The following is a 12,027-nucleotide window of genomic DNA, read 5'->3' as shown; positions in this document are numbered from 1 at the left end:
GCTACTGCAACACTTACTTTGGGTCTCCTTTAAAAATGACTCCCTTGCCTGATTGGTGTGGCTTGGTGGGTGAGCATTGATCCATGAACCAGGAGGTCATGGTCCAATTCCCAGCCAAGGTACATGCCCGGGTTTTGGGCTTGATTCCCAATAGGGGGCGGGCAGAAGGCAACCAATTGAAGATTCTCACTCATCCTCTCTGAAATCAGTAAAAACATTAAAAAAAAAACGACTCCCACTTGCAAAGGGTTTCTTCAGCTTTCTGGAGAGTGCTGCCTGAGACGTCAGATCTTGATGGAATCTTGACTCAAGCTGCTGGGCTGAGCAGATGTTTGGCCAACTCCTTGGTAAACACATTGTTGTGATGCAACTGGCTTACGGGGGATTCCAGGGAGATCCTAATTGTTAATGCAGAAGGATGCTTGCTAGGTATCTGAGCTGCCATTTAAAAGTCACTCCTCAATGAGGTAATTCATGCCCCTTCAACAAAGAGGAGCCTGGAGACACAGAGAGTTCATGATCAATCCTGTGGACAAAGTCTCCAGTGCAGGGCCCAGGAGCTTGTCCTGCTGCCTGTGGAGCCAACTGCAGGGGTAACAGAAGTGCATGGGGCTCTCAGAACACAACTCCCCAAGTTCTGAAAACACCCTTTTCCTGTTTAAGAATTGCAAATGACGGGAAGCTGGGACGTTCATATTTATAGGCAGTGACAACCTGGACTTAAATGAACAAGGAGAAAAAGACACCAGGAAAGTATTTCCATTACTTACAAATGAATAAAAGCCAGGAAAATAAATAAAAGAACTCCCCCTCCTCCCCCAAGAATAAAGGAGAATCAAAGAACCACCAAGAGACATGGAGTTTGAAAAGTATATAACAGATTTCTTTTTTATTTACAATCAAGTTCTGTTGGGCAACACAGTTAAATAAATAAAAGATGTGCCCTGGCCTGTGAATTTCAACTCCCCTCAACTCGAGCTCTCTGAACAGAAAAGAGAAGATGAAGATGGGCAAGAGGGAAGGGGAGTTCTGCCCTGTAGGAGGAAAGGCACTCCTCATCCCCCACCCTCACCAGGCTCCAGCACTCACACCAACATCTGTCCAGAGAGCAAGTATGGGAGGAAACAAATAAAGTGCAAACTAGAAAGGGATAAAAATATTGGTGTTTCAGTCACTCAAGGAACCAAAATTTTATACACAAGGAAAATGGGAAAGAAATGCTTAAAAAAAAAATGCCCCAGGCCAGTTTCCCTGACCTCAATCACAGCTCCTGAAATGGAAGGTGATATTCATTTCCCGCCTCCTGGAATGGGCTTCCTGCGCTCCAGCACTGAGGGCACTGCACATGGGCTTGGCACAGTGGCAGTGACCTGGAGCTGCTGGCTCCAGAGATACACCCGAGTCCCAGCAGCTGTACCCAAAGACCGTGGCATGCACCCACTTTCTTGGAAGGGACAGATGGGTCTAGGAAGACACCTACTCCTGCAGCACACACACACTTCTCTGGAAAAGAAGGTTTTTGCACTTCCTCTCAAAAAAATATTTTGTAACCAAGTTGAGATTTATGTTTTGACCAATAAATAGATATGTAGAATCAGGAGCTTTGAAGAACAGTTACTTCCCAAGAATTGTTTAGGAAACCTAAGAAAATGACAACCGTAATCAGGAGATCACACTAAGAGCTTCGGAATAATGATACGAACCAGCAGGGAGGACGGCAGTCCCATGTCTCCTTGGAAACCAGGGCAGTCCCTGTGGGCAACCTGAGGACAGGGGTAATCCTGTTTGGGTATCTGTTAATCCAATGATTAAAGCAAGTTCACCAGGAAAATGATCCAAGGCGACAGGACATGCGTTGGCCAGAACTGACTCTGAAGGAAGAAATAAGCGGGAGGACCCCCCCCCCACACACACACATGTGGGGTGCTGTTGGCACTGCCTGTGCTGCCTGCCCCGCTGAGGTATGGACGGTCAGAGCTAGTAGTGTTTCCCACAGAATGGAGGCAGCGACCCACCTCTGCTAAGTGGCTGCAGAGGCAGCGTCATTCCTCCAGGTCATTAGAGACTGCAGCCCAAATCCTCAGAAGTCCTGCTCAAAGGAAAGTCGCCTGGCTGGCTCTTCTCTGGAGGTCAAAGCTACACCCCACATGCCACCTGCCAGGACAGAGCTGCGGCCTGAGTGCTTCTCCGGCTTCGGATCTGCTCTCTCCTGAGGAGACACCGTCAGTATTCTGACCACAGCACAGCTTTGCTTCCCTTGTCCACACTGACGATGTGGGAGCCGGAGGGGGACCATGCCACCGCATTGATGGACGAGCTTCAAAGGGAGAGGTCAGAACATCTGTGAGGCCTTAGTGAGCTCGGCACCAGGCTCCCTCGCTCCTGGGGGTTGTGCTTTCTCCACAGCTGTTTTACTCACCTGGCTGCTCCCGCTCACAGGCAGGCACTTAGTAAAGAGCAGAAGAATGCAGGAGGAACCCTGCACTGTGTTTTAGGAAGCAGTTTGGGAACGAAAGGAGCAGGCCCGATCAAGTCTACCCTAAGCGAACAGCTCTGGGTGAATGAAGCAGAGGGACAGGACGACTGACTGAGGAGTAGAAATTGTCACTGCTTTTGAGGCACATAGAGAGGTGGTTGTGGAGGAACCCTGGGACTGTGTTCTAACTAGCAGTTGGGCCTGGGGGGATAGAGCAAAGCTAAGAAAAAAAGGAGCCTAGGGGAAGACAAGAGAATGTTTCTCTACTCTTTTCTCCAACAGCCACTATTCTGATTGCTCAAACCGGAAGATTCTGCATAAACATACCAGCAGAGCACTGCAGCAGGCTGCACTGGGGGGACAGGCTGCTTTTCTCCACTAACCTAGCTCACAGCAGAGCACATGAGTGCACACTGCCCTCGTGGGGCAGACTCAGGTCCATGCCTGAAGAGAGCATGACTCCTGGGATGAAGTCACAGGACCTGCTCATAACCTCAGAGGGGCTCCCAAGGGGTCATCTTACCCATGATGCTTTGAAAGGACCTTCTCCACTTTCCCAGAGAGCACACTCCAGACATAAAGAGAGCCCTCCGCGGAGCCTGCTGCCACATAACTGCCATCAGGGCTGGAGAACACAAAAGACAGGAAATGGTGTCAACCCCCCTGGCCCCCGCCAGCATCCTCATGGACCTCCCGGCAAGAAGCAATATTTAGTCTTCATTTATGAGACAAACACAGGACTGGGCCTGTATACCCAAAAAATCAGAACTTGACACTCACGACTGTTACACCAAAGCTATTTCACCCTGTTATCTTGGCCTCACCCACCCAATGAAGAATAGTGCCACTATGTTACTTCTTGAGGCCACAGTCCCTCACTACCTCAGACTCCAACTCAGCACACACAGGGAAATCAAGTCAACCCCTGAATGGCAAAGGGTTTCTTTTGTCTGGCAGACTGCCTGGTCACATGGCTCAGTGAAAGTAGGAAAGAGGGAAGAGGAAAGAGAGAAGCATTAACTGTGGAGAAGTTTCTCTGCGATGCTGGAACTTTTCACTAGACTTTCCCACACTTCCCTAAAAGCCCTCAAACAGCTCTTCTCTAAATGCATGGAGAGATGTGAACCTGCTGTGCCCAGCAAGAATCAAGTGGGCAACCAGTTCATTTTGGTACAATCACGAAGGAACAGGAGGGAGGAAGGACATGATAGTGACCTCTAGCACTGAATCTACAGGTTCACTCCTGGATGCTCGGCTGAGACACTGTATAAATCTGGCTCACTTTCTCAGCGGGAAAATGCCCATGCTTAACCTTTGCGATGAACCAAGCTTGGGGGTGAGGTGGAGCAGAAGGAGCATCACCACTAACCTGAACACGACTCTCGTCCAGTCAGAGCCACACTTGAACCCAGGAGCACTGAAACAAACAAGAAGGCACTGTCACCCCGAGAGCTCAGAGTACTCAGGGTCTGAGAGCAAACCGGGGCCTCTGGTCTTCATGCAACCCTCAGGAGCCCCAAACCAGCGTGGCTTTAGTTACCTAAATGTCTGTCTGACAGCATTTATTCGGAGATCGATAATTTTTAGCAGGTCATCACGGGAGCAGCTTAGGAGTTCAGTTCTTTCTGGGTTTAAGTCCAGGGCAGTAATCTTCCCCAACAGCTCCATCTCTCGGATGATAGTCTCTGACCTACCAAAGAAGATGGAAAGTCTGAGAAAATGTACCACAGAAATGTCAGACTTCCCCATCTGAATCAGGATGGCATGCCATGGAGCAGAGAAGGGGAAAAGGCAAGTCAACCAGAATGCAAAACTCTTCCAGGCAGTGGATGTGTTCCCAGCCTTATAAAAATAACCAGTGTTGCTTTTATTATCTTTCCATCAACAGACTCTACGGTAATAATTTTGAGAACTAGAACTCTAAATCTGGTAAGGATTCATTTCCCTGCCCACTTTTGGAACCATACGATACATGCCAATTGGAGCTTCTGATCAGCATGTACCAACCAGGGCTCCTATCCAAATATGGAGAAAGCTGTGCTTTCTCACAGTCTCCCTGCCACACTAAGTTCAGATCAGGGGCCCCCAACTTCTTGGTGATGCTAGATGTGAAACTGGGACTCTGGGGCAGTCACCACACTCTGCAAGGCCCTCTCTCTTTCACTCTCTAGATTCTCACCTGGGCCCATCCATAGCCAGGGCTGTGAACAGAAATCCTGGGCAGGACCCTGTTGCTGATGCAGGTGAAGGAGGTGCAGACCCTTCTGCAAGCATTTTGGTGTACTAGCAAGCCATTAAGGAGATGGTTTCCTACCACAAACCATAACTAAGTAGGAGTGTTTTATCGTAGTGTTGGTAAGTACGTGGCTGGAGGCAAGACACTTCACTGCGTTGGAACTCGGGGTCTTCATCTCTTAAATTAGGGGCTACACCAGTAAAACTTGAAGTGATGTCTAGGAGTCAGGAGCATCATCCCAGGCCTTTCAAAGCCTCATCTATAGCCATGGCTCTTCACTCCCCATTCTGTCCACAACTGCTTAACAACTGGGCTTCTGCCCCAGTTGCCCTCCCTTCACTCAATCGGATCACCAACCACCTCCTATCAAACCAGCCTCACCCAACTGGACTCCTCCTGCCACCTGATTCCGTTACTCCCTTAGCCGTGGCCCATCCACAGGACTCTGGCTCTCTTGCCCTTTCTAGTTCCTCCTCCTCAGACGGATCCCTGAGTGCTATCTTCTTACTGCTTTACGTCTGTCTGAGTAATCTGTTCTCATGCCTCCTAAGTCCTCTCCTGAGGACTTCCAACCTCTTTCAAAAATTCTGCTTTTGTTCTCCCAAATGTCTATTAGAAACCACAAACTAATGTCCTTAGCTGAACACATTCTCTGCACCCTCTTCCTAAACTTGTCATTTATTGTCTTGCTTTAGTTTTTTCCTTCCTCACCTTCACATTCAACTTTTCACCAAATCCTGCCAGAATTCTCACTCAAGTGGATGCCCACCTTCTTCCTCCACTGCTTGGAGTTCAGATCCTCATCAACTCTACTGATTTCCCTCTAAAAGTGCCACCCACACAATCTACTAGACTCCTGGGAAGCAATCCTTTGCTGAACATCCAATGGCTTCTAAGATCAAGTCTTTTACAAAATGGCCTATAAAGGCCCTGGCCATCTGGTCCCAACACACAGTATCAGTCTCACCTGCCTAGAATGTCTCTCGGGGGCTTTTCTGCAATATGAAGCCTGCTCTCCTCTCAAGGTGAGTCTTGAGGCATGCTCTAACATCCCTGAACAAAGGGGCTGGCTCTGAATGCCTCAGCACTCAGGGCAGACCTGTGTGTCTGTCCCACCTACTACATTTAATTACCCACCCACCCAGGTGTTCATCCCTGCTGATCATGCACCAGTAAGTACACAGTGCAAATCCATGGTTGTTGACCACAACTGTCGACTTCATGGTAAAGAATATCAAACTGTTAAAGTAAATGTGGACTGGAGCTTATCTCTGTATTTCCAGGGATTTAAAAAAACAACCCATATACAAATATTCACAGTTCTACCACGTACAGACCCTCTCACATGCCTCCCCCCCGAGGGAGCTCTTGGGTATCATACCGGATGTCCCAGAAACGAATTTTCTTGTCAAAATGTCCACTCATTACACACTGCTCTGTGCAGACAATATCGTTGCAGCTGGATCCCGCAAACACTGTCTTTATGCCTGAAAGAAAGCCGAACATCAGTCATCAAGCAGAGGCTCCTCTGTGTCTGTCCACATAAGCTCACTCTCTCAGACCCCAAGCCGACAGAACTCCTCATTCACATGAAGCTTCAAACATGGAAAATTGTCACCACCTCAGCACCATTCTCACTTGCATTCAAACTGTATCACACTAAATGCAGGCTTTGATGTAGAAACAAACACCTCCGCAGTTAATGTCTAATCCCACATATAAACAGAGAGACTGAATTTCCTCACAGACTTTGCTGCGCAGATCCCAGAGTTTGAGGGTCCGGTCATGACTTCCAGAAACAATACGCGCATTGTCCAGCAGGAACTTGGCAGAGAGCACTTTGCCACTGTGTCCCGTGAGTGTGTGCTAGGAGAGAGAAAATACAGCGGGATAAGCCTGCGGGCAGCACACCGTGAGGGAGCCAGCTTCTCCCAACACCCAACGGTTGGTCAGGAACATCAGAGGCAGAAGGACCAGTAGCTGGGGAAACACCCAAAAAGCCTATCTATCTACGGGTACTGCCCAGAGGTGAGGTATATTAGAGGAATAGAATAAATCTCTGACCACAATAACATAAACAAAAAACAAAAACATCAGCAGTACAAAGTTCACGTGTCCCATCTCAAAACCAGCAAGGGCAACCAGAGGACTTTTTTGAAACACTGCACTGTTCTTGCACCTTTTTTATAAGACTGTATTATATCAAATCACAACATTTTAAAAGCCTTGGGTTTAGCCAGTGCCTCTAAAAGTCAGAATAGACACAATTTACAAAAGGAAACATCAGGCCTCATTAAATAAACAATTAAAAGCCCTGGGGGTTTTTTCAAAGAGAGGTCTCAGCTTGAAAGTCAGATCAGAACCACAGGTACCACACTCCCAGTAATTACATCCCTTCGAGACTGGCTGTGGGATGCCAACCACGTGTCCTCCCTGGGCTCGCCAAGGAACACAGACCTGGGACATCACAGAGTGTCAGCTGCCCTTTTACTCATCAAAGCACTACTGGAGCCTGATGGGAGCAAGGCGGCTGGGGATGGTGAGGATGCAGGGAGGGGACCTGGGGAGTCAGCCCTTTTACTAGTCATCATTGACCTCTTTTATATTTGCAAAACCTCCAAGGCTTAAAAGGTATTCACTGATGTTTTCTTTCTAATAAAAACAAGCCTTTTTAAAAGACCCTAGTATACTTACTCCACTGGTAATGATGGCTTTCAACCTCACTCCCAAAGATGAGACCTCAGAGTTTCGTGTAAAGTTTTCAGTGTTGAAATTTTAGAGTCCCGTCTTTCTGCTATACTGAGTGGAGCAACTGCATTTAGTACAGGAACAGAAACTTAGGACATGCGTACTTCTCCCTTTCTAAGAAGTCTGCTCGGCTTCTCACTCACATCCCTCACCCGACACCTCTCTGAAACTGGGACTGATCTTACAAGTGTGCCAGCAGGTGGTGGCTGGGCTGTCGCAGTGTGAAAGCTGCCACCAATCCTGCTGGTTCCAGCACCAAAGCTGACATTCCACACAGTACAGGAACTTGAGTCCACTCAGTACAACTCATCCCATCTGTACAAGTCAGAGGAGGCAGGAATCTGGGTAGGTACTCCTCATGCAATGTAAATTAAGTCCTTAGTTCTGTGTATATGCAGTCTGTAATCACATTTCACCAACATAGGGAGAGAATGACATCGCTCATGAATGGGCTATGCGAATGCACTCACTCTTGCACACTTTCACATTTCTGTGTATTTCATGTTATTTTTAACATTATAGTATAAGCTGGTTTTCACGCGATAGCTGAAAACACATGGGCTTGGGGTCACACTGATGTGGCTCTACACAGCCTGGGCCTCTAAGTTAAACTGAGGAAGACAAATCTCTTTCTCACGCTGGTTTAGCAGTATGAAATAGGCACATGTGGACAGCACTAACTCTTTTCCTGTTTGCACCCTCACACTTAAGTCTTCATAAATACTTCAATAGCTGAATAATCTGTATGTGGTGAGGTGACAATTTAGCTGAAATTTCCTTGGCCAGCAGACACGTAAGTTGCTTTAAAAGTTCCATGATAACAAATAATGCTGCAATGAACACTATGAGCACACAGCTTTTTTCTTGACTTATTTCCTGGAATGAACTATTGGACTAATGAAGTGGTTCTCAACCTTCTGGCCCTGTAAAATAGTTCCTCATGTTGTGACTCCCAACCATAAAATTATTTTCTCGCTACTTCATAACTGTAATGTTGCTACTGTTATGAATCGTAATGTAAATATCTGATATGTAGGATGGTCTTAGGCGACCCCTGTGAAAGGGTCTTTCGACCACCAAAGGGGTCGAGACCCACAGGTTGAGAACCGCTGGACTAATGGACTAAAGAAAAGGAATGTTTTTGTTGGTTGGCCCTTCCTATGTATTGTTAGTTTGCTTTTTAAAGTCGGGACTTCTGCGAATCTTACTCTTGGTGGAAACCCGGATGGATCTGCCTGAGGCTGACTAGCTCCATCTCCATGTTCTCAACGGCAAGGAATTGAGCTTCCTACAAGCACTCACTTTTACCATTTAAAAAGTGCTTATTCTAAGTGGATCAGATTAAAAATTATTTCATTCACTCAGTTTTTTGTATTCACTTATAATATTTAATTTTAATACTACTTTTAAGTTTTACCTTAGTCTTTTCAACAAGGACTCACTAGACATGCCACAGTGGGTTCGGCTGTTGCAGCAGCTCGAGACCCACATGGGAGGGAGGTTTGGCATTCTTCTCTAGCGCTCTGCCCAGACTCGCGTGTTCCGGGGCAGACCCTGAGGGCTGCCCACCATGCAGGCAGCTACTGTTAATATCAACCGAAGACCACTGATGCCAGAAAAATGCAGAACTTGATGAGGAAGTTTCTGAAATAATAACCACCACCTGAAAGCCAGTCCTGCCTCTGGCCACCTCTCCACGTCACTGTCAGAGAACTGAAGAGGGTGGGTTCTTCAATCCAGTTCCTCAAGTCACAGCTCAGAGAGTTGTGACTCTGTAAAGAGGGTCTAAGTGGGAGCCACAGCCCCTACAACAGGAAGCTCACTTAGTTCTGGGCCTTGGTAAGGGTGTGATGTATGAAAAAGGCCTCCTGGATCTCTTCCCACATTTACTGAAGGACAGGACATGGCTGTGAGCAGACCTGAGGACACAAAGCCAGTTAGTCCAGCAAAGGAGACGATGGCCCCAACATGAGCCCAGCTTGCAGAACCCTGCAGAACCCTCTCTGATAAAACCTCTGCAAACTAGCGCACTTGAGAAAAGTTTCCCAACAGTATGACCTCTGTATTTCAGAACTACCTCACCTCCAGACCCTCTTCCTCTTATGTCCGACCCAAAGGTGATGCCCACCTATAAAGAACTCTACCAACGAAAAATACACCCTGCACAACTGATTGACTCAACTGCCTGCCTGGGTCCTCCCTCCAAGGGCCGCAAATGTAAGGAAAGCTGTATGTCCCTCAATTAAACACTTCAGCTGCTTCCCAGTCTAGAATAATCCAGGCCAATCCAACACAGGAAAGAGCACAGGCCTCAATTCCAGTTCTCACCTGTTTGTTAACTATGTGACCTCGGGCAAATCGGAGCCTCTCTGGGGATGACAGCAGTAATGCACATAACACCCTCAGTACTGGGTCTAATACAGAGGCCACTCAAGAAAAGCCACCTTCCTTTAGGTAAGTTAATGATTGTAGACGCATACAACTGTCTTACACGGCAGTTACACAGAACATGGCAGACCACAGAACGAATTAAAAAACTGCTACGAGAACAGGCTAAGCGTCTTTCCATGTTTAGCGTCAACTCTCACGCTTTAAGCTGAAAACTCGCTCAAATATTTGAACAGACGTGAACTGTTGCTTGAGGTGAGCCTAGCGCTGCCTGTGGGTGCCAGCAGTCCACTTCCACTCCTTCACTCAGACAAGAACCCAGGCAGGCTCTTCAGCTTTCAGAGAACATAATCTGTCATCTTCAAGCCTTAGACTTTATATGTGCAGCCCTGGATCTTCTTTCAACTAAGAGTCAAGAATTACCACTGTGATCATTTTCACAGCACCTTCAAGAAAATGGAAAGTCTAAGGGATCCATTCACTGTGTTTCTAATGATTCTTCTAGCTGCACTCTTGCGTCACCAAAACAGACCACCTTACACCGCCCAGCGCAGCTCCCACCTCCCTGCATCTACCTTTAATAAGTTCATCTTGACATCATGCCGTTTTCTGTGTGGGCTGACACACAGAGCTGCTGTCAGTCTTTTGGTAAAATGCCTACCAATGTCAAGTTCGCCCTCCATCTTAGCTTTCAGTAGGCCTTATTTAACGAGCTCATGGGAAGACTCCTTCAAGCTTAAGGAGAAAAGCCAGTCTAGTCTCCAAATCAAATGATGTGTTTTTCATTAGAACAAAGGCAATATAACCCTCATGTTTTGGTCTTTGTCTTGGAATCCACAGGACTTCTCGGCAAGTCTGGGTTCAGAAAAAGGCTTCCTCCACATCTGATCCCATTACACTCCCTCCCCCTGCCCCTTCCACATCTGACTCCTAGCACCAGTTGCTTTCTCTCAATCACAGTGCATCCATATGTATGTCTATATATCCTACTTTCCAGCTATACTCTGGGAGGTAATTACTAAGTCAGTTTATATGCTGTCATCAAGATTGCTGAAATTAAGCTAAGACTGTTATCTATGAAGTACCTCCTCTTATGAATAGGAATGTTCCGAGTCTTTCATGGAAAAGTGAAGGTTTCCTATTGCAGATTAAATGGACCTGCTATTGCCTGCCATTGTTGTGCCTTTGATAACCATGAGAAGTTAGGAGATTATACTAATTTTCCTAACTGGGTCTTACCCGTAACCGATAATCATCCACGGTCCAGATTCGGCTTGCAAAATCATTTGAAGCTGCTAAGAGGTAAGATCCCTATTGAAATAAAGGGGGAGGGAGGGTGAGACACAAATTTCAGCCAAAATAGAGGAATTTAGTTCACACAATACAAACTCCCCAATAATCAAGTCCAAGAAGGTCTAGATGTCTAAAACTATATACCTGATCCAAATACCAACTATTACCACCAGTGTCTGTCAACTCACCCACCCCGTTACGTTCAGACCTTTCTATTAAGCTCACTCAATCTTGCCTGAAGGTTGAAGACCCTCCAGCTCAAAATGGAACTTGGCTTCCTGCATTCACTTCCCTCTGCTGCCTGCCTTCAGTAATAGCAAATACTAATTCTCTACACGCTACTCCAGCCAGAAAGCCCACAGGAACTGACTCTCCCCTTGTCTCACCTCCCAGCTGCCCCCTCGGAGATCTGCTCATCTCTGGCACAGGTCCAGCTGGATGCCCTCCTCTCCACCCACAACACCTCAGCCCAAACTGGGACTTTTATCAAGTCTGCAGAGATCAGCTGGGTTAATGCAGACCTGCCTCCCCAACCCAGTCACGATCAGCACAGAATTTATAATCTACCTGCATCTTTCTTTAATACTGATTTTACTCAAGATAAGTAGCAAACTAGGTGAGTTATTTTTAAATTTTGAAAACCAGATAGATGTCTTGTTTCTAAACACCTCTGAACGCACCTATTTCCCCGGGTGTTAGATACTTACAGCACTATCGAATTCAATGCTTGTAATTCCTGCGTTACTGCCAGAGAGGGAACCCTTGAACTCACACTTGTCTGAATAAAAAGAAAGATGGAGGAAAGACAAGAAGGTAAAGCCATTATGTAAGTTAAAATGGGGCACCCGAAACACTGGAAGCCAACTATATTGTCAAAACAGCATTC

At 46.8% G+C, this 12,027-nt stretch overlaps 1 protein-coding gene across 4 annotated transcripts in view; it reads right to left on the bottom strand.

Annotated features, from left to right (window-relative positions):
• Positions 1–858: 858 nt before the first annotated feature.
• ATG16L1 (autophagy related 16 like 1) overlaps positions 859–12,027 on the bottom strand; it is a 33,069-nt gene continuing 21,900 nt past the window's right edge. For 3 of the 4 annotated variants that reach the window (XM_006760443.2, XM_006760441.2, XM_006760442.2), the window contains 8 exons: positions 11,849–11,919; positions 11,088–11,159; positions 6,458–6,578; positions 6,094–6,199; positions 4,017–4,166; positions 3,846–3,893; positions 3,000–3,101; positions 859–2,317 (listed from right to left, as the gene is read on the bottom strand). In XM_006760443.2, the coding sequence (XP_006760506.1) occupies positions 2,224–2,317; positions 3,000–3,101; positions 3,846–3,893; positions 4,017–4,166; positions 6,094–6,199; positions 6,458–6,578; positions 11,088–11,159; positions 11,849–11,919 (764 nt within the window). In that variant the 3' untranslated portion in view covers positions 859–2,223. The other variant, XM_015561879.1, reaches the window with a different exon arrangement.

The sequence above is a fragment of the Myotis davidii genome, unplaced genomic scaffold, assembly GCF_000327345.1.
Source record: "Myotis davidii unplaced genomic scaffold, ASM32734v1 scaffold370, whole genome shotgun sequence".
In the NCBI taxonomy this organism is placed as follows: Eukaryota; Metazoa; Chordata; class Mammalia; order Chiroptera; family Vespertilionidae; genus Myotis; species Myotis davidii.
Note: the sequence above shows the minus strand (reverse complement) of the source record. Positions and strands in the feature narration are given on the sequence as shown.